The following is a 21,403-nucleotide window of genomic DNA, read 5'->3' as shown; positions in this document are numbered from 1 at the left end:
CAATCGGTGAGGCTTCTGACTCTTGATTTTGGCTCGGGTCATGATCTCAGGTCATGGGATCAAGCTCCAAGTCGGGCTCCAGGCTGGGCATGGAACCTGCTTGGGATTCTCTCTTTCGCTCCTTCTGCCCCCCCCCCCCCACGCCCCGGCTCGCAGCACTTGCGCTCTCTAAAATAAAAAATTAAATAAATAAAAAGAACAGAGGTATCAATCAAGATTAGTGTTTCTCAGCCTTTTACCCAAACCCCTTTTAAAAGATTATAAAAGAACATAAAAAACCTCCCAACTACTTTCAATATTCTCTGAAACTTCAAAATTAACTACCATGAAAAAGAAATCAAAGGGAGTATTCTACAACACACACTAAGCCTCCAGAGCCTGTGGGTCTTAGATTAAGATACTCCAAAAGAGGGCGCCTGGGTGGCTCAGTGGGTTAAGCCGCTGCCTTCAGCTCAGGTCATGAGGGTCGTGGGATCGAGTCCCGCATCGGGCTCTCTGCTCAGCAGGGAGCATGCTTCCCTATCTCTCTCTCTCTCTGGCTGCCTCTCCATCTACTTGTGATTTCTGTCAAATTAATAAATAAAATCTTTAAAAAAAAAAAAAAGATACTCCAAAAGATATAGTTGCAACCCTGAAGTTGTCTGAGGCAACAAAGTCCCTTACGCTGTTTCCCCTGTTTCCTCAAATATGGCAGCCCCACGACACTCTTCAACAACCACTACTGCAGCCTCCTTCACTTGCACTCTCAGCTTCTCAGGGCAGCCTCTTCATTTCCTCAGCCCTCTCCAGAAGGCGCCTAGGGATGCAGTGGCCAGAGTACCCTAGGAGTTCCAGGTCCACTCCCCTCCCCCGCCCCCGGCCCCGGCCCTCAGCACGACTGTTCTTTGAGAGGAGTCAGAGGGGCATCACCTCTCCCTGGCTCCAGCCCCCATGCCGAAGCACTTTGTGGGCTGATGTGCCTGTCGGTGGCCCACGAAGAAAACTCCAGTGCTCCTCCTCCCACACAGCCCGTGACAATGGTGATGAGACAGCTGATGTTTGTGGGGCACAGATTCACACCAGTACTGGCACTCATCTCCTTTAAGGTCCCCTGCCTGCCTCTCTGTTGATCTCTGGTTTAGGGAACAGAGTGGAGATGCAGAAGATAAGTAGAACATTTATTCACTGCCTACCCTGTACATTATCTGAGGCTAATACGCATGATCTCATTTACTTCTCAAACATCCCAGACGCAGACAAGGAGGCTGTGACTACCAGTAGTGACAGGCACAGCTCTGGCTGGAGTGCCACCAGTTCCCCCTCCATCCCCTCAAACTGCTACGACAGTAACTTCTAATAGGTCTGTGGCATTTCTGATCTTTGGTACAGCTCAGCACAGACAAATGGGTTCGGGTGGGGAAGACAGACATTCACAAAGAACATGAACAGCCAAGGAACACAGGAAAAAAAGTACCCTCCCTCATGAAAATTCAAAACTAGTATGCTTTGCAATAAGTTTAACATACATTAGGCTAACATCTACTCTCACAAACACTTGAGAAACAACCCAAGACCCCAGTGAAAGTGCAAAAGTTAGATCCACAATTTGCCATATGTCACACTATAAACAACTTCTTTTTAAATTTTTTAAAAAGATTTTATTTATTTATTTGACAGACAGAGATCACAAGTAGGCAGAGAGGCAGGCAGAGAGAGAGAGGAGGAAGCAGGCTCCCTGCTAAGCAGAGAGCCCGATGCGGGGCTCGATCCCAGGACCCTGGGATCATGACCTGAGCCGAAGGCAGAGGCTTTTAACCCACTGAGCCACCCAGGTGTTCCACAAATGGCGTTTTCAATGGCATCAATATGCCAGGTTAAAACATGAAGCTAAAGGGCTTTATAAAGCAGTGTGTGTGTGCATCAGACTTTTATAAAAGAACTCTCAAATATTTACTTCAAATCTCTAGAAAGAAATACACAAAAACAGCATACTGTTTTTCTGGCTGATGGGACTCTAAATGATTTGTTTTCCCCTCCTTATGTCGCTCCATAGTTTCTAAATTTTCCAGAGTGAACATATTTCTCTTGTAAGTAAAGAACTTATACAAATAATGAAACAATGACAGAAAAGAAACCTATGTGCACTATAAGAACAACAAGGAAAAGAAAACCACGGTTTTCTCGCTACTCCCATTTTATTCCAACACCACGTCTGTACCATAAAGCCTGGGGGAAAACGTGGATGCTTTAGAACAGGTACAATTAAAGGGGGTGGGGGAAACAAACACCGGGTAATTGGTGCCATGCAATTGCCCAAGCCTATCATCCTCCTCAAGTACTGCACCAAATCCTAACAGGAAAGGAGCCTTTTCTCCATCAGAATTACAGACTTAGATTACGGTAAAGAAATCCATCTGAAATACCTTACCTCTAACTGTTCAAGTCAGGGATCCTGCCTACCTAGCTTAGGTAAACACAGGGCAGGAGTGAATTGAGAATTTAGAGGTAAGGGGTTCAGGAGGTATAAACACCTCCAAGAAAAAGATATCTGAATGCAAAAGGCACAGGAATGACAGGGCTTGGAAAGGAACATGGCCAGGGGGCAGGGAGACCAAAGACCCCAGCTGACATGAGGGTCCAAAGAACCCAGTGGCCCCAGGGATGGGGCCGATGGTGGGAGGGCTTGATCAGGTGGGGAAGGGGAAGCCTGGGCAACTGCTTCTGTTGCACGCTCATCACATCTCGTAAAGCCTGGAGCACAAAGCAACCCTTAAATAAGAGCAGAATGGACAGGAGGTACTTTAAGGCCCAGATTCTGTGGATCTGGCCACATGCAAAAGTAAAAGACAATCAGCTAAAATGCTCGTCGACTTTGTAAACCTCCTCTAGGAAGTGACTGCACCAACTCTGTTATTTTATCATCATTTATACCACATTGTCTGTGTCCTAACTACTAGGTGGTAATTTTTTTTATTATGAACATCTCTCATTTAAAACTACCAAAGCTCAGGGGCGCCTGAGTGGCTCAGTCGGTTGAACGTCCAGCTCCTGATTTCAGCTGTGTTTGTGGGGTCCTGAGACTGGGCCCAGTGTTGGGCGTGGAGCCCACCCGCTTAAGAATCTCTCTCCCTCTCCTTCTGCACCACCCCCAACTCATGAGCACATTCTCTCTCTCTCTCTCAAAAATGAGGTAAAGAAAGGAAGGAAAGGAAAAAAGAAAAACTACCAAACTCTATTTGAATTAAAAGCTGAAACACTAGGGGTGCCTGGATGGCTCAGTTGGTTAAGCGTCTGACTTCCACTGAGGTAGTGATCTCAGGGTCCTGGGATTGAGCCCCATGTGGAGCGCTGCATCCATGGAGAGTCTGCTTCTCTCTAACCCTCTGCCCATCCCCCATTCTCTCTCTCTCTCTTTCTCTCTCACGTGCGCATGCGTGCACTCTCAAATAATAAAAATTTTTTTAAAAAGGCTGAAATACTAAATACTATCTGAAATTTCAAAACCAGAGCATAAAAATTGGTTTTTAATAGGGCACTTGGCAGGCTCAGTCAATGGAATATACAACTCTTATTCTCAGAGTTGTGAGTTCAAGCCCCACTTGGGTATAGATATTACTTAAAAATAAAAATCTTAAAAATTATTTAAAGATTTACTTTAGACAGAGATAGCAGGAGCAGGGGAGAGGGACAGAGGGAGAGGGATAAGCAGACTTCCTGTTGAGTGGGGAGAGCCCCAGTAGAGGCTCGATCCCAGGACCCTGGGATCATGAGCTGAGCCAAAGGCAGACACTTAACCAACTGAGCCACCCACGTGCCCCTTTAAAATTAATTTTTAAGAACACAAATTCTAAAAAGAAAAAACAGAAAGAATCTCACACCATGCATCAAAATCATTTGTATCCTATCTTTCCAGTGTTTTTCCAGTGTTTTTACTTCAAAGCCTGTATCACGATATCCTCTTTCCTAAAAAATATTTTCTAACTGATAGACTTCGAACAGAAAAGACTGATTATCTTGGCTATTCGGTTTTGACCTGTTGAGCACATCCCCTCCCTTATCACGGCCACAACGCAATAGATTCAAGCTCTTATCCTGCACAAAGAGAGGAGTGAAACCAACCCTCTGGGAAACTGCAGCAAACTTCATTCTCCTCATCCTCTAACCATTCTCAGAATCACACACTGTTGATCCCAAGATCTAATTATTCTTCAGGAAGAGAACATTTCCCTATTATTACCATCTAACTGAGACCTTGGTGTTAAGATCTAACAACTCAAAGCCTACTTAGGAATGCACTAAAGAGACCCCACAGCCCCTGGCATTAAAGTCACAAGAACAAGGGTGTTTTTCAGGCTTCCGTGCTGTTTTTTAAAGAGAACTATTTGCACAAATCTTGTGCCTTCTTTTCACTGCTAAGGACGGGCCTGTTCAAATCTGCCATCACGGGGTCAGAGGCTTAGAGGAGTCACAGTTACATAACATGATTTCTTCACTCACCCATGTCTGCCCAGCTCCCTTCTCTTAAGAAAAAGCAAGGGGAGGGAAGGAAGGAAAGAGGACGGGACAGGAAAGAACGGGCACCTGTCTCCTGGCAGCGGTTTCCACAGCACGGCTGAGCTGCTGCTCCCCAACCCAGTACACCCAGCTGCATTGGGGATCTCTTTCGGCCTGCTATATTGTGACCTCCTTTCTCATCTCACAATCTATCACCTTCTCCACTCAAGGTTTAAACTTCCCTCCCTTCACCAATAGCTTGAAAAACAAGGACAATGTCTTTACTGATGCTGATAAAATCCCACAAATCAACGGCCAACAAGGAAGGCCCTCCATTTCTCTGGTTTGCTGGATTACCGAAGTGGTCAACGCTGGCACATGTATACAGGAAGAGAAAAATGCATTTGTAGTAACTACAGAAAGTGGGAGGAAGGAGACCCACCTATATCTTCTGATCCATTTCATAGCCTTCCAATTCAAAAATAGTTTTTCTCATTTAAATGCTTTACTGTATTTTCCACATTTCCTAATGTCAACAGGTATGACTTTTACAACCAGAGCTGGGGTTTTCATGTTTAAGTCTAATCATATGGAAGAATTTTCTAAAAGTTTCTCTCAAAGAGCTAAAATATTTCCAGGCTTATGCTTGGTTATAATCAAGGTCGCCATACAATGTATTATCCAAACCAGGCCCCTCCAGGAGGACAGGGAAACTGGATGGACGTGTGTGCAGGAACAAGAGACCCGAACCAGGACTGCCCCAACAAACCCAAACGTCAGACAGCCTGCGTGTGACCGTCTTTTTTTTTTTTTTTTTTTTTAAAGATTTTATTTATTTATTTGAGAGAGAAACAGTGAGTGAGAGCATGAGCAAGGAGAAGGTCAGAGAGCGAAGCAGACTCCCCATGGAGCTGGGAGCCTGATGCGGGACTCGATCCCGGGACTCCGGGATCATGACCTGAGCCGAAGGCAGTCGTCCAACCAACTGAGCCACCCAGGCGTCCCTTACAAGCCGCTTCCTACCGGGTGACTCAGAAGCGGTTTTCTGTGCTACAAGATGCCAACGCAACAGTGTTCAGCGTGGATTTCAGCTGGTCACGCCTGCAGTAACACAGCAGGACCTGCACCCTGGCTGACAGAAGACAAGAGGAGGCAACAGATTTCCCAGGTGCCAAGGGATCAGAATTTCCCTGATCGGAAATGGACACAAAGGATCACAAAAGAGCACTCTAATTCAACTCCATGTTTGATCAATACCTCATCTCCCCACACCAACTTTAAAAGAAACAAACAAAAGCCCTGGTGATCCATGTGCTTATTTCATACTTCATTCCCCCAACACACCCCCGGGTGCCCAACCCCAGTGCCTCCAACCCTGACCTCATAGCCCACACCCAACCCAACACTAAATCTGGTCCCAGGTCACATCGACCTCTTTGCTCCTCTCAGAGCCACTTGGGCCTCACCCACCTGGCTTTCCTCCTAGATAGCCCCAAAGACCCCAATCCCCAGTTTCTCCACCCTGGTAGGTCTGCCAAACCCTGACCCAAATACCTTCTCATGGCCTCATTACCCCACTGGTGTCTGGGGTACAGCCCTGCAACAACTCTCCCACAAACCATCAATCCACTCCATCCGGCACAGGCCACGCCCTGGTAAATCCAGCAGCCCACCCTTACTTGCCGTCTACAAGGCTCACAATGCCTTTGTCACTGACTGTCCACACAGCTTTCTTGGTTTCCCTCCCGCCGCAGCAACTACTCCTTACCTACACCTTTGCTGACCCTCCTCCACCTCTACACCCTTCTAGGCCCTTGGACCTTCCCTTTCACCCCTAAGGACATTATCCCCCACGTGCTAACATTCCATTCCCCAGCTTTAAATACCCTCTCCCTCTGCTCACACCCAGTAAGTAGCTCCAACCCACACTGCTTCCCCTAAGCACTACAATCTCCAGCCCTGCTTTCTACCCAGTGTCCCGGCGGCCAGCTCCACACTCCTTTACTGCCCCCAGCTCCCCACCCTGGCCTGCTCACCCGTCTGCCTCCCCACACCTCAGTACCTGGCCACTTCTTCCTGAGGCTCAAGTGAGATACTGGAAGCTGTCCTGGCCTGCCCTCTCATACTTCCATCCCCCTCCAGTCTTTGGGTACCCTGGTCAGCTCTGATCCGTGGCCCGACCACCTCTCACAACGCCCACGAGCCAGAACCCTGGCTGGAGCCACTGTCAGCTCAGCCGCCCTGTGGCACTCAACTACTGACTGGTCTGCTCCCTGCTCGGCAGCCACAGAGAAACTTAAAACTAGGCAGAGCAGGTCGCTCTGCTCAAAGCCCTCCAACAGCTTTTCCTCAGGGTCAGGAAAAGCCAAAATCCCTCCCAGGGCCACATGGCCTACATCTTCTCTATTGACCCCATCCTGCCCTCTGTCCAGCCACACCACCTCCTCACGGTTCCTCAGACATTACGGCCACAGCGGCCTTCACTCAGAGGGCATCTCCTCAGGGCAGCCTTTCCCGGCCAGCTGAACGTGCAACACTTCACCCCTAGCAGCTTCTACTCCACTTCCCGAGTTTATTGTTCCATTCATATTTACCTACATCTACACATCTGACCTATCTCTAGCATGTGCTGCCTATCTCGTGACCAGTGTGGAAGCTCTGTGAGGTCAGGGATTTTGGTCTAAATCCCTCCTGTTTCCCAGAGCCTTAAACCTGTGGGAAGCTCTCTCCCTATTTTTAAGGGATAAATCAATTAATGGCCTGTGGCTAAAAGATCTTTATCTGACTTCACATTCTGCTCCTCGTGATCCCTCTTCTGTGATTTATTCTCTTCCCAGAATTTGTCACTGGCTGCCATTTGATGCTTCTGCTTCTTTGTCCATCTTCCACCTCCTCCCACTGTTGGAAGTCAAGGCCAAGAACACAGGAACCACACAGGCCCCCAGCGAACATGGGCTGCAGGCAAAGAGTCCCTTTCCCGCCTGCCTTCCCAGACCACAAGCCATTCTCACCTGGGCTGCCAGAGCCCCCGTGACCAGGATTCCTGTCTCCAGGCCCTTCCTCTCACAGCACCCATGGCAGGAATTCTCTACCCCGAAGATCAAGCAACTCGGCTGCAAGCATTCATCCCCGGCTGCCCACCTCCGTTCTCTGTATTCTGACTGCACCAACCTCATGCCCAGAACAAGATACGGCCAGGCTGCTCCCTGTCTATTTCCCTCCTCTTGAGCTGCTTCACTGAGATGTTTTTCAGGACTTTGAGGCCATCTCCCCTGAGAATCTCTTGACAGGCCAAGCCCACCCCCATAAACATGGCTGGGCAGGGGTCCTTCCAGGGTGCTCACGCAGCACCCCAGACTGAACTCAAACTCTGACACTTAGGGTTTGATTGCAGACTTGCCTTAGGGAACCTTCAAAACTTCAGCCAGCTGTGAACTTGGCACTGAAATGCCGACGTGCTGAAACCTGCTGTACTACAAGTGGGACTCTGCCAACACGAAGTTCAGGCTATTAACTTGGTGTCCCCTGCACAGCCCTCCGAGTTCAGATAACACAGAGCTCTCCATACCCAACCGCAGACCTTTTCCTGCAGTCTTTCCTGGCCTGTGTCCTTAGGGCAGGACAGTTCTTCAAGACTATTCACTGTTTTTCTGGTTCTAATTTCTCTCCATGTGGCATTCACTTGTATTACACATTTCCTACTTGCCTTTAAAAGCACACAAATTTGCCTAACAAGATTCCCGTGGGATAAGGAGAGCTTTTATTATGTTTCTCTTACTTAATATCAACTCTGATCACATGATCTAACTTCTGTAAGAAGTTGCAAAGCTCCTGCTCTTACTGTGACCTATTCATTATTCCTTTACTAAATAAGGATTTACTCTTTTTCTCTTTAAAGTATTGTCATGCACCTTTGTTTTACTTTGTGTAAAGAAATTCTAATTCCTAGGGTGCCTAGGTGGCTCTGTGGGTTAAGCATCAAACTCTTGATTTTGGCCCAGGTTATGATCTCAGAGTCATGAGATCGAGTCCTGTGTCAGGCTTGGCGCTGGGCATGGGGCCTGCTTAAGATTCCCCCCTCCGGCCGCCCTTGCTCACGCATGCATGTGCTCTCTAAAAAAATTGAAATATAAAGAAACTGATTCCCGGGACGCCTGGGTGGCTCAGTTGGTTAAGCAGCTGCCTTCGGCTCAGGTCATGATCTCAGCATCCTGGGATCGAGTCCCACATCGGGCTCCTTGCTCGGCGGGGAGCCTGCTTCTCCCTCTGCCTCTGCCTGCCATTCTGTCTGCCTGTGCTTGCTCTCTCCCCCTCTCTCTCTCTGATAAATAAATAAAATCTTTAAAAAAAAAAAAAAAAGAAAGAAACTGATTCCCATTCCATGTGAGTTTCCAAAAAAAAAAAAAAAAAAAATCGGCCCTTGCCACATCTGAGGAAATTCTTATCCAACACAATGCAAACCACAGCAACAGAAGCTGGGAGACCTGTCCGGGTGGCAGGAGAGGGAAGAAAATCTCAGAAGAAACACTCAGAAGGGGATTTTACACCAAACAGAAAACAGAACAACTGGAGAATTACTTTAAAATAAGTACATTAGGGTCCTCGGTGATTTAAATGAAGAATCATTTTTAAACAACACAAACATATACACACAAGAAATTAACAACCAAAAACAGGCAGGAATGGAAACAGAAATCTCAGAAATAAAAACTACAAAACCTGAAACAAAAATTTAACATAAACACACGACTATCCACAAGGAATTAGTAAACTGTAAAATAGCACTAGGGAAACCAATCAGAAGTTAACACTAGCAAAAGACAGCCAAACCACGAGAAAGCAGTTAAAAAGAAACACAGACTGGAAAACTGTAGTGTGTAATTAACAGATGTTCACCCAATAGTTGAGAGCAAAATACAGTTATTTTCAGATATACAAAGACAAAGGTAGCGACCATCACAGAACCTCAGTGTTTTTGTTTGGTTTGTTTAATGAAAAGTGATCAAAGAGGGAGGAAGAGGAAAACCAACAACAGGGAATAAATATGAAAAAAGATAGATATGCTGTGGATTTAACTATCTGTAGAGTATCACAATTTGAAAATGAAAACAAGGGGCGCCTGGGTGGCTCAGTGGGTAAAAGCCTCTGCCTTCAGCTCGGGTCATGATCTCAGAGTCCTGGGATCGAGCCCCGCATCGGGCTCTCTGCTCCGTGGGGAGACTGCTTCCTCCTCTCTCTCTGCCTGCCTCTGCCTACTTGTGATCTCTGTCTGTCAAATAAATAAATAAAAATCTTAAAAAAATAAAAATAAAAATAAAATGAAAACAAGTCAACCTAAAACTCTCTGCCATAGTGACAGGGCAGGTGGGAGGGAAAGGCAAGCTCAAGTTCATGTCTCTCAAGTAGAGGGTGAGGGTGAACTGTGTGCTGAGCTCTCAGGCAGCAGGAGAGACAAATCAACACCCAGGCACAAATACTCCTTTTCATTTTTCAAAGACGATCTAATTTAAACTTGGAAAACCACCTTGCCTCTTCCTCTAGAAAACGTGTCAACCCTAAGCCTTCAACACAACAGAGAATCAGTTTTTCTTAACAGTTTAAATTTAAATTTTTAAATTTTAAACAGTTTAAAATTTTAAATTTTAAACAATTTAAATTTAAAATTTTTAAAAGTTTAAAAATTTCACTTTGGGGGCGCCTGGGTGGCTCAGTGGATTAAGCCGCTGCCTTCGGCTCAGGTCATGATCTCAGTGTCCTGGGATCAAGCCCCGCATCGGGCCCTCTGCTCAGCAGGGAGCCTGCTTCCCCCTCTGTCTCTGCCTGCCTCTCTGCCTACTTGTGATCTCTCTGTCAAATAAAATAAATTAAAAAATCTTAAAAAAAAAAAAAAATCCCACGTCCTCCCTCTATGCATTTTAAAAATTTCACTTTGTAGGAACAAAGAAAACAGTGATGTTGGTTGTAAAATCAGGGACATCTTTCTGGGAATTAATAGAGTAAAAATCAAACTATGAATGCCAGTCAAGTCAATCAATGTACTTAAGGATACGTGTTCACATCCTTCTTACTGGGTAATGCCACAGTAAGGCCAATTCCAGGACCATGCTTTCAGGAATTCTAGAATGATGTTCTTGCCCTTAAACTCATGTCTAGTACTAAGAGAAAAACACTTGGAAGCAAGTTCTCACTAAAGAGCTTTTTCCTTTTTTGAACCAACACTTCAGGTAAAACTTTATACACATCAAATCATAATCCTACATCTGGAAAAGTATTAGCACTGAATTAATGAATGTGCGTAAGCAGCCTTCTCTAACTGGTAACACCTCTTCAGCTAAAACTGCATCTGGGATACTGCCACCATGATACAAAGCAAGACTTCTGGCTTTGGGTGGTCATTCAGTCATTCTCTACCCTGCAAATGTGAGTGTGAAGCTGGGTCTTAGGTTATTTCATTGGAACACATTTTGGGAGCCAGAATGCAGCTTTCAGCACCCTCCAGCACACAGTAAGCACTGGGCAGGGTGGTTTTATGACGTTCACAGCCACACATGCTTCCTTCCCAGAGTTAATCCCATCAGGTGACTCCAACACACAGCACGGCCAAAGCCACAGTCACCCAAGAGGGTTCCCAAAGACCGTCTCACGTGCAAAGCCTTCAGTTTTTGAACGCCTTAACCTCCACTGAAAACAGGAGTATTACAGCTAATCCTATGTTGATTCAATATGGAAACAGCTGGAGAGTGAGTCAAGGGGAGAGAGAGAAGGGAAGAGTTACCGGAAGAGTGAAGAAAGCAGGATGCTTCGCTTCATCTTCATATTTGCCTTCAGTTGAACTTCCAGCCTCCATGGATTTGGACGTAGTGTTCTTACCGATACCCATCATCAAGAAAAAATGAGCAGTTCAGCCTCTGGACTGCAGGGGCTGGAAGAGAAGGCTTGTGCAGGCAAGACGCCCAGGTCTGAGCTGGCTCTTCCGGTGCCTGGAGGGCCCGATGCTCAGGCAGAGAGGAGCTCCACAAGCGCCGCCATCTCTCAGCACCTAGAGAGAGAGAGAGGAAGCAGCCAAATCACGACAGGCGCATCAAGGGGACAGGACACACATTCGCTGTGTGTCCTAGAGAGAAATATAGTGTATGTTACATCCAAACAGGAAAAAAAGCACATCACTTAATCACACTTTTCAAGTCCCCACCATCTTCAGGGAGCCCTGCAGATTCTGAACCACCCCCTTGAGAGGAGGACCATTGAACTGGGCCAGCAATACCCAAGTCCAAGGGTGAGAAGGCTACATGGGGATCTCTCTGACACACATATGATGGTACAGCTCTCACAGCCCAGCACTCTCCAGCAGAAACCACTGCAGGGATGAAAATGCCCTGTCCAACCCAATTGTCTCTTCCCACAGGGCTGTTGGAGAAACTAAAAACAAAACAAAACAAAACAAAAACAAAAACAAAAAAAAACCCCCCTTTTTAAAAATATTTTATTTATTCATTCAACAGAGATAACAAGCAGGCAGAGAGGTAGACAGAGAGAAGGGGGGAAGCAGGCTCCCTGCGAGCAGAGAGCCCGATGTGGGGTTCAATCCCAGGACCCTGGAATCATGACCCAAGCTAAAGGCAGAGACTTTAACCCACTGAGCCACCCAGGCACCCTAAGAAACTCAATTTTTACTTGTATCTAATTTTAATCAATTTGAATTTAAATAGTCATATGTGACTAGGGTTGACCATACGAGACAGTGAGTGCAGTTATAGCTAATCCAGTATGACTGCATGGATATCCAAGTTCTGAATTCCCTATAGATGCCTAACTAAAGGCAGGGGGAGACACTCATAAGCATTTAAATTAAAAAAAAAAAAAAAAAAAAAAAAGGAGATGAAACCAATCTAGGATTAAATGACCGCACAACATTCTAGGAACGCCTCAAGATGACCTTTAAATGAGCTAGAAGAATGCCATACAAAACACCAAGCCCACACATTCCTATCAATCAAATAAACAGCATAAACCTAAGGAAGAAATCAAGAAAAAAAAATAAAAAGGAAGGGAGGTAAAATGGCAAGAGATAAGGAAGGAAGGGGAAGGAGAGCATGATGGATCCGGAATGCTCAGAGAAACGTGGGTGGATGGGGAAAAGTGCAATGCTCCGGGCTAAGAGAAAGATCTAGGCAAAAGTCAAGTGTAAGAAATTACTAAACAATTCTATGCAGCCAAGTTTCAGGGTAGAAGAAAAGTAAAAACTCAATTTCAAACAAAGTATGACTTGGACAATAAAAGAGATCCACCCAAAAATTAACAAGCATTTGGGGAATTTCAGCTTCAAAAAATGAGAGGACACAAAGGATCCCTACAAGGGTTGGCACATGGTCAATAAAACCTGCCTAAGTATGCCCCAAGTTTTATTTAAAAAAACACACATACACGAGCAGGTAGGGGTGAGAGGGGACAGAGCATTCATTAAAATGATGTCAGACTCCACGCCAGTGAATGTGCCACTGAGGGTGAATAACCCAGCCAAGCTGTCCGGCAACTCTGAAGACACACCAACGCCAAGTTTAGAAATACAAGGAGGAAATCTGTTCGAGGAACTCTGTTAGAGACTCTTTCATTCAACAATGACTGGATGAGCCAGGGGAGAAACTGAAATACAGACAAAAAAGAAAAGAGAAGGAATTATACAAAAATTTGGGAGTTCAGTGGGAAGAACACAAAAAGAAAAAATAAAAGAAACAGTTGCCAGAACATCATGCTGCCTCAAGTAGAAGAGAATCAAGCGCACACATCAAACTGGTTAGAGGGGCTCTTCTGATTAAATGTTTGCACATACACATCGCCTTATTGTATCCATGTCTGTTGAACGCAGGAGCCCTCAACCAGGAGTGGTGTTCCCTCCAGGGGACGTCTGGCAATGTCTGAAGACCCTCCTGGTCATCAGACTAGGGGAAAGCTACTAGTATTTAACAGGAAGAGGCCAGGAGTGCTGTGAAACATCCTACAGTGCCTGGAGCAGATTCCATAATAAAGAACTACCTGGCCCCAAATGTGAATAGTACCAAGGCTGAGAAACCCTGGTTTAAATACATCTCCCTCCTCCCCAAAATGACACCCCAGTGTGCCATCTGAATTCTAAGCACAGAACAAGGGATATGTGTTCCAGATTGGGAAGCAGGGACATGGATGTCACCAGATAGAGAAAACTCCCTAAAGGAGTAAATCTGTGTGACTTACTGCAATTCTGTGACTTTTTAAAAATAGTTTTCCCGGGGTGCCTGGATGGCTCAGTGGATTAAAGCCTCTGCCTTTGGCTCAGGTCATGATCCCAGGGTCCTGGGATCGAGCCCCATATCAGGTCCTCTGCTCAGCAGGGAGCCTGCTTCCTCCTCTCTCTCTGCCTGCCTCCTTCTGCCTACTTGTGATCTCTGTCAAATAAATAAGAATCTTAAAAAAAATAAAAATAAAAATAAAATAGCTTTCCCTTTACAATAATGGGGATGAGTGGGGCATTTCTGTTTTCTGCTGCTCATGGGGAATATGGGGACCCATGTTACTATGTAGTAAATACATAATACATAAAAGTGGGGATTTTCTGTCCTCGGAGGGGAAGTTATGGCTACTGCTTAGAAAACCCTAAAGGCTCTACCTGCAGCCCTAACAGAGATTTCACTCCGAATTAACCTTTTCTCGTGTTCTCACTTAAAGTGTTTTATGACAATTCAAAAACAACACAACACAAAGAACTCCTTGCAAAGGCAAAGTTTGCAGAGAGGCAGGAAAATGATAGAATGGGTAACAAAACCTTGGCAAACCCCAATCCCCTGAACAGAGCTCCCGAAGAGGACTAAGGACATAGAAGAGGCTCTTGAGACATAAAATTCTCATCCTGAAAGACTCTACTTGGCAGTGCCACCAGCAACAAATCAGTCCATCTCACCCACATTCGGGAATGCTACTACAAAGCTGCAACAGTGGAGAATTTTTCAGATTTTTGGGAGGTGCTGACTCATGAGTTTTTCATGTTTTCTAGCAAGTACAGAGACTCTTGTGGTTTATCTCCTGCCCTCTGCCTCTAGTGTTTACAAATCTTTATTTTTGTAAGGCTATTAATCCTTTAATTCTGTTCTATTGATTCTAAATATCTTAACCCAGCTTTTTGTGTGTTCATGAATTTCGTGGATGATCTTCTAGAATTATTCTTATGTTTCTTATGTTTATAATCGAATCTATCCATCTTCTATACATCATGACTTCACTACTTCCACCCATCAGTTTCCCATGAGCTAAAACAACAGCAAAAAACAACACATACAGCAGGACTCTGAACATACCTGAAGTAGCCCAGACAGACCTGTACCGTAACTGCCAGAAGCTTAGGTTTCCCTGAAGATGGGACAAGCAAAGAGGACAGTGAACCACTGAAAGGTTTTTTTACAAGACTACATGCTATAGTTATACGAAGCATCAAATGAGCCCTTGGCTCCACATGCAGCCATGGCCATCAGGGAACCAGCAGACCAAGCGGAGCTCTCAAACCCAAGTTAACCTTAGGAAAAAGGATAGAGTCTTTTAAGATCGATTTTTTTATTATTTATTTATTTATTTATTTATTTATTTATGAGCGAGAATGAAAAAGAGCACAAGCAGGAGGAGTAGCAGGCAGAGGGAGGAGAAGAAGCAGGCCTCTTGCAGGACTCGATCCCAGAATCCCAGGATCGTGACCTGAGCTGAAGGCAGACGCTTAATGACTGAGCCAACCAGGTGCTCCAGGATAGAGCTTTTTAATGTAGAATGTATTTACTCTCCTGGGTGAATTGCATCTTCATGCTCATTTCAGACCTGATCATCCCTGCAGCAGCCAACCTTCCCCACTGCCCCCATGACCAGGAACAAAAGGGGACAATTCCACTGTGGCAAGACCACTTTTCATCAAGCAGTCTGTATTTCTTGTTTGTTTTGTTTTTTTTTTAAAAGATTTTATTACTTATTTGACACAGAGAGAGAGCGTGAGTGAGCGAGCGCACAAGAAGCAGGGGAGTAGCAGACAGAGGGAGAGGGAGAAGCAGGCTCCCCACAGAGCAGGGGGAGCCAGATGTGTGACTCAATCCCAGGATCATGACCCGAGCAGAAGGCAGTCCTGTAACCAACTGAGTCGCCCTGGCGCCCCAAGCACTGTGTTTCTCCACTGAGTGTTTAACTGGCCCTCATGAGCTCTACTGGGACCTAGCCCCGGCCTTTGCGATCTCTTACAGGGCAGAACTCTTTGGCGCACCATGAAGACAGGGGGCCAAGTGCGTAAAAGAGGGGATGTATCCAAGCAAAGCGCAAGGCAGTGATGCTCTCTCTGACAGAGGCTTCGGGGCAGAGGGGCGCCAAGACTCGGAAGGAGGGGATATGCTTTACTGGGTTAAGACACAGACAGGGAAAGAAGGGGAGGAGACAGGGAACACTGAACACAGAAATGTATCCTCGGAAGTCCCCACGTGACAGCATTCCACAGCCAAGTCCTGGAGCATTAGAAAGACAGCCTCAAGGCCAGAACCCACGCACCAACCTGAGATCAGAGTGCTTCGTCCACACAGGCTCAACTTGAGTGGGGGAAATGCCAAGGCCCAGACAGAGAAAAAAGGTGTGGGTGGAATTTAGGGTCTGGTTTAGTGTTTGTTAAAAGAAAAGGCAAAATCTCCAGGGAATCTTAAACTGGGGAAGGTCTGCATGCCCCCAGTCCGTCTGTCACCTCAGAATGACAGCAAGGCTGCAGGGTCACCGTGGCACCTACTGGGAAGCCTGGCCCCGCTGTGCTGTCATCTCCATCTCTCGAGTCCTCAGGTGCTGGGTCCTCCACCAGCTTCTCGGACTCCTGCATGGGCCCCACCTCCAAAACAAACTCCCTTTCCTTCATCCTCTGGCCGCCACGTCACTGTGGCACAGGGGAGCCACGAGGCCAGCTCTGCCCAGCTGGACCACCAGGGTGGTCAGGACGAGGGGCAACAGCCATCGCCTGACCCCCAGCTCCCGGGGCCAGACTTGGCAGCTGTACTGAAGGCTCCCCAGCCTTTGTGGGATAAATAAATGGTTTAAAAAATAATAATAAAGCTACCTGATATAATGTAACATTCATTCTTGCTTAATACTTCTCCGAAATTGGGTAAGGAAATCAAGAGCCAACATCAAGCCCATCTGTGACACACCAGATGCGCTGATGTCAGGGATAAGCCAGGGTGTCGACACCACCGCGGTGTTGCTTGGCTGACAGAGGAAGAGGAAGGAAGTATTTGAAAGGAAAAGACCAAATGAGAACCACAACCAAGAGATGAGAAAATCTGAGAGAACCTGCTGGTTGATTAGGAGTGTGTTTGTTTACTACCTTACAAACAAGGGCATTCAAAATAGCCCACATAACCTTAAAAAAATAAAAAGAAAAAGGACCCAAGGCTCTTTTAGGTTTGCTACTAAGGTAGTTTCCTACTCAGCTAGTGAACCTAAAGCGTTCCCCTAACGCCAGCAGCAAGCATCTGGTTGTGTGCTGCCTTGCCTGGTTGTGCAGGGTCCCCAGCTGAGAGCGGTTTTCACCTTTTTTCAGGTGGTAAACAGCAACAAGGAAGAGCATGTGACAGGATTATCTGGGCCACAAAACCTGAGACACCTACAGAAAAGTTTACCCACCCGTGAAGATAAGAGGATGTATCTTACTTACTTACATCTTACTATGTAAGATGACAATAACAGCATCACTTAGGTTTTATCAAAATTGGGCATGACCTTTATGAATAAAACAGGGCTACAAAACAGATTTAAATAATCAGAGAAATAGACCAGATCCCAGAATAAGAATGCTTCTATAAGTATGTACATTTTCTGATATTCATAATGCATATAAATTTTATAAAAATCAATTAATATCCCAAAAGGAGAGAAAGGGGGCTTGCTAAAATTCTTGTGGAAGGATAAGCAAAAATAGCCACAAATATCTGAAAAAAGAGTAAGAATGTGTTCTATCAGATAGGAACCCTAACATAAAGTTGTAATAAATAGAGTTCACAAAGGCAGAAAAATAGACAAGAGGAACCCTAAAAACTGAGAAATATAGAATATGGAAGCACTTTAAATCATAAGGCAAAGTACGGATTTTTCAATACAACATGCCAAAACAACCAGGGCAATACTACGTAATAAAATCCAGAAAATGTTTAAGTCCTAAGGCTAGTGCAAAAGAGGGAGGGCCGGAGGGAGGAAGGACCACTAATGGTTACGTAACATTATGGCAGAGGACTCCTTTCTTAGCATACTATGTCGTGATTAGGCAATATGAGATTTTTTTAGGTTTCTGTATGGAGAAAAAAAAATCACAAAGTTAAAAAGCAAAATATGATCTATATAAGATCATGTGTTCGTATCTTTACTATTTGAAGAGCTCTTATAAATACACAGGAAATAAAAGTCCTTAATATAAAAATGGACAGAACAGGGGCACCTGGGTGGTTTAGTCAGGTAAACAAACATCTGCCCTTGGCTCAGGTCATGATCCCAGGGTCCTTGGATCTGAGTCCCCCAACAGGCCCCCTGCTCAGTGGGAAGCCTGCCTCTCCCTCTCCTGCGGCTCCTCCCCCTACTGCTTCCTTCTCTCTCTCTCTCTGGCAAATAAATAAAAAATATTTTTTAAAAATGGACAAAATATGAGCTTCTTATCTTCAATCCCCCTCAAATAAAAGCAGCAAAATAAATGTTCCATCCTTGTTTAAAATCAAATCAAAGTATACTGAAATGAGGTACCTTTTTATTAACCTATGTGGGTTATTTTTAATGCCCTTATTGGTAAGGTAGTGAACAAATACACAAACTCACACTCCTAATGAAAAATAAATTTGCTAATGAGTAGAGAGTTGGGCTATATGTATCTGAAGACGTATACTCATGTTTACTTCTAATATTTGTTAATTAGGACAGAAAAATTTAGCTCCAAAATCATGCATGTGAGCAATATTAATAAAACCAAAAATTGGGGCACCTGGGCGGCTCAGTAGATTAAGCCTCTGCCTTTGGCTCAGGTCATGGTCTCAGGGTCCTGGGATCAAGACCCATATCGGGCTCTCTGCTGGGCAGGGAGCCTGCTTCCCCCTCTCCCTCTGCCTGCCTTTCTGCCTACTTGTAAACTCTCTCTCTGTGTCAAATAAATAAAAACAAAAAAATAAAAACAAAACAAATCCAAATTATCAGGAAAAATCTAATATCCAACACTAGGGAATTGAATGACAAAATTATGGTATGTTCCTGCAAAGGAATACCATGTAGACATTAAAAAGATGACATAGAAATATCTACTGACATGGGAAGATGTTCACCCTATATTATGTAAGGAAAAAAAAAAACATTATGTACAACACTATGCTAAGTGAAGTAAGCCAGTCATGGAAGGACAAATACCGCACGATTGCATTTATAGGAGGTATCTAAAATAGTCAAATTCACAGAGGCAGAGAATATAATCGAGGTTGCCAGGGACTTGGGGGGGGTGCCACTCAACATGTGTAAAGTTTATTATGCAAGGTAAATTCTAGGGATCTGCTGTAGAACACTGCACAGTTAACAAGACATTTAAAGGTTTGTTAAGAGGATAGATCTTAGGCTGAAAGTTCTTGTGCATTTTCTGATACGCGACAATAATAATGAAACACAACAATAATAAAAGAAGGTACCAATTTTTTAAAAATCAGATAATAAATAAAAAGAAATTAAAGGCAATTCATACAGGGATAAAAACAGATACAGAACTAATCTAACCACTGAGTGATATTAAGTGTGCACACACACACGCACACACCAAAGTGTTAACCAAAATGTTGATTAATGGATGGCAAAGGGCTTAAGTCTCCGTATTTTCTAAAGCTATTTACTGGACAGTGAAAGGCGCGCCCCCTTCTCCCTGAAGAGCCTGATGATGTCCACAGCAGCACTTGGTTCCACCCCTCTGCTGAGAATCAAATTGAGAGACATGGTCAGTTCCCCTCAACAAGGTCACACAAAGAAGTCTGGTCCCTTCCGTTGAGTGGTCAGGACACAGCCTTGGAGTGACAAGACACATGGAACAAAGCTCTTGGGTTTCGAGTTGTAAAATAACTTCTATTGTCAGAAGAGAAATGGAGAAAAGCAAAGGTTTTGTAAATTACGCTCAGCTGGGAAAGGGGGGGGAACGGGCAACAAAAGAGGTGTACCAATAACCAAGGCTGCCCCCAAAGAAATCATCCTCAACTTTGATTTCATGTTGAAACCACCTAAGAATTTTAAATATACTACTGTTGGGTCCCCTGCCCACTGAACCTGATTAAGTAGGTCTACGGAGCCTGAGCATCTAGTTTACAAAACTTTCCTACAGCCAGGATTAAAAATCACCACCTTAAAGCAAGCAGGAAAATATTACAGTCTCATTAAAAAATATTTCTTTTTCAACCTCAAAATAAATCTAAGCCTGCTAGAGCAGAAAAACGGTAATTTGGCAAATGCTGCTATGAGCCAACAGGGAAGTAAAATATTTAAACTTTAATTGGAAGTTTAACAAACTTCCAATACCCCAGGGATTGAACCAGCTCTCCAGCCACCAATAATCATGAACAAATACAGAATAAAAGCTTTGAATTAGCACTTCTTTGATCAGCTTTTCAGCCAGTGATCATTTCTTTTGCACTTTATTTTTTTCTTAATCTGACAATTTCTCTGCTGTCTAGGAATGGGTCAACTTCCTGCTGTGGCTTACCACGGCCACCTGACTTGGAAGTAGGACAGTACTACCCAAACAGAATTTAAAGGCTGAGCTGCTCCTGGAGTTTACTACCATCCAAGCCTTTTCGTGTTTCTTGGAAGCAAAACCAAACCCTAAAAAAAATGTGTCTTTCCATCAGCATCTGGCAGCTCCTAGTCCCAAGCACTCAACAGATGAAGAAACCACTAAGAATCCTCCCAAAGGGCTGACTCCCCCATGTGTACAATTCATCTTTATAGTCCCAGCTCTTAGCACAGAATACTCAATAAGTATTAATGAAATATACATTTATCCCACATTGATGGCAATACTACAACAAAAACATACATGCACGGCAAATCCACCTTTTGACACAAAAATCTACAGTCTCCAAAATGATACATGAAGTATAAGAAAGAGTCAATAGTTCACATGCCTAAGACTCACTTGCAAAGATTCTTCAAAATGCAGGCTTCTTCTACACAAATACTTGCAGACAAGTTCTCAAAGCTGTTTTCATTATAACAGACCCAGAACTCAAGACATCAAAAGGTCCATCAACAAGTGAATGGATAAACAAGCCCCAGCAGGTCCCTACAAAAAGTACTCAGCAACAGAAAGGAAGCAACTGCTAACGTACAGAACAGGGAGAAAGTGCACAGATACCACACAGAAAGAAGCTGGACACAAGATACGCTGCCGGATTCCCTGACCTCCAGCGACAGGAAGCAGGTAGTAGCGACCTAGCATGGGAGTGGACAGAGCGACTCCAAAGGCAGAGGAAAGAAACAGAGAAATCGTCTACACTGTGAACATGGTTCCATCCGTGTGTATCCGTTTACAGTATGTAAACTATACTTCAATAAAAATCAATTTTCGGGACGCCTGGGTGGCTCAGTTGGTTGGACGACTGCCTTTAGCTCAGGTCATGATCCATTGAGTCCCGCATCAGGCTCCCAGCTCCATGGGGAGTCGGCTTCGCTCTCTGACCTTCTCCTTGCTCATGCTCTCTCTCACTGTCTCTCTCTCAAATAAATAAATAAAATCTTAAAAAAAAAAGAAAAAAGAAAAAAAAAGAAAAATCAATTTTCAAAGAAAAAAAAGAAAAAGAATTTAAAAATTTCCATAATCTCACCAACTTAAAAAATGTCCCCTCTTCCAGATTCTGATTTCATACACCTACACTGGGACTTGGGA

General features: G+C 44.6%; 1 protein-coding gene across 23 annotated transcripts in view; it reads right to left on the bottom strand.

The window, feature by feature from the left end:
- Positions 1–21,403, bottom strand: part of SLC23A2 (solute carrier family 23 member 2) — a 132,734-nt gene that overhangs the window by 61,388 nt on the left and 49,943 nt on the right. For 22 of the 23 annotated variants that reach the window (XR_014315282.1, XM_082744438.1, XM_082744433.1 and 19 more), the window contains one exon: positions 11,249–11,512. The exons of the other annotated variant lie outside the window; for it this stretch is intronic. Coding sequence is in view for 21 of the 22 variants with exons in the window: in XM_082744438.1 (XP_082600564.1) it covers positions 11,249–11,356 (108 nt within the window). In the remaining variant the exon portion in view is untranslated. The remainder of the gene's footprint in view (positions 1–11,248; positions 11,513–21,403) is intronic. 23 annotated transcript variants of the gene reach the window in all.

Source organism: Mustela nivalis (genome assembly GCF_964662115.1).
Source record: "Mustela nivalis genome assembly, chromosome: 8".
Classification (NCBI taxonomy): Eukaryota; Metazoa; Chordata; class Mammalia; order Carnivora; family Mustelidae; genus Mustela; species Mustela nivalis.
This window is presented reverse-complemented; position numbering and strand designations above follow the sequence as displayed.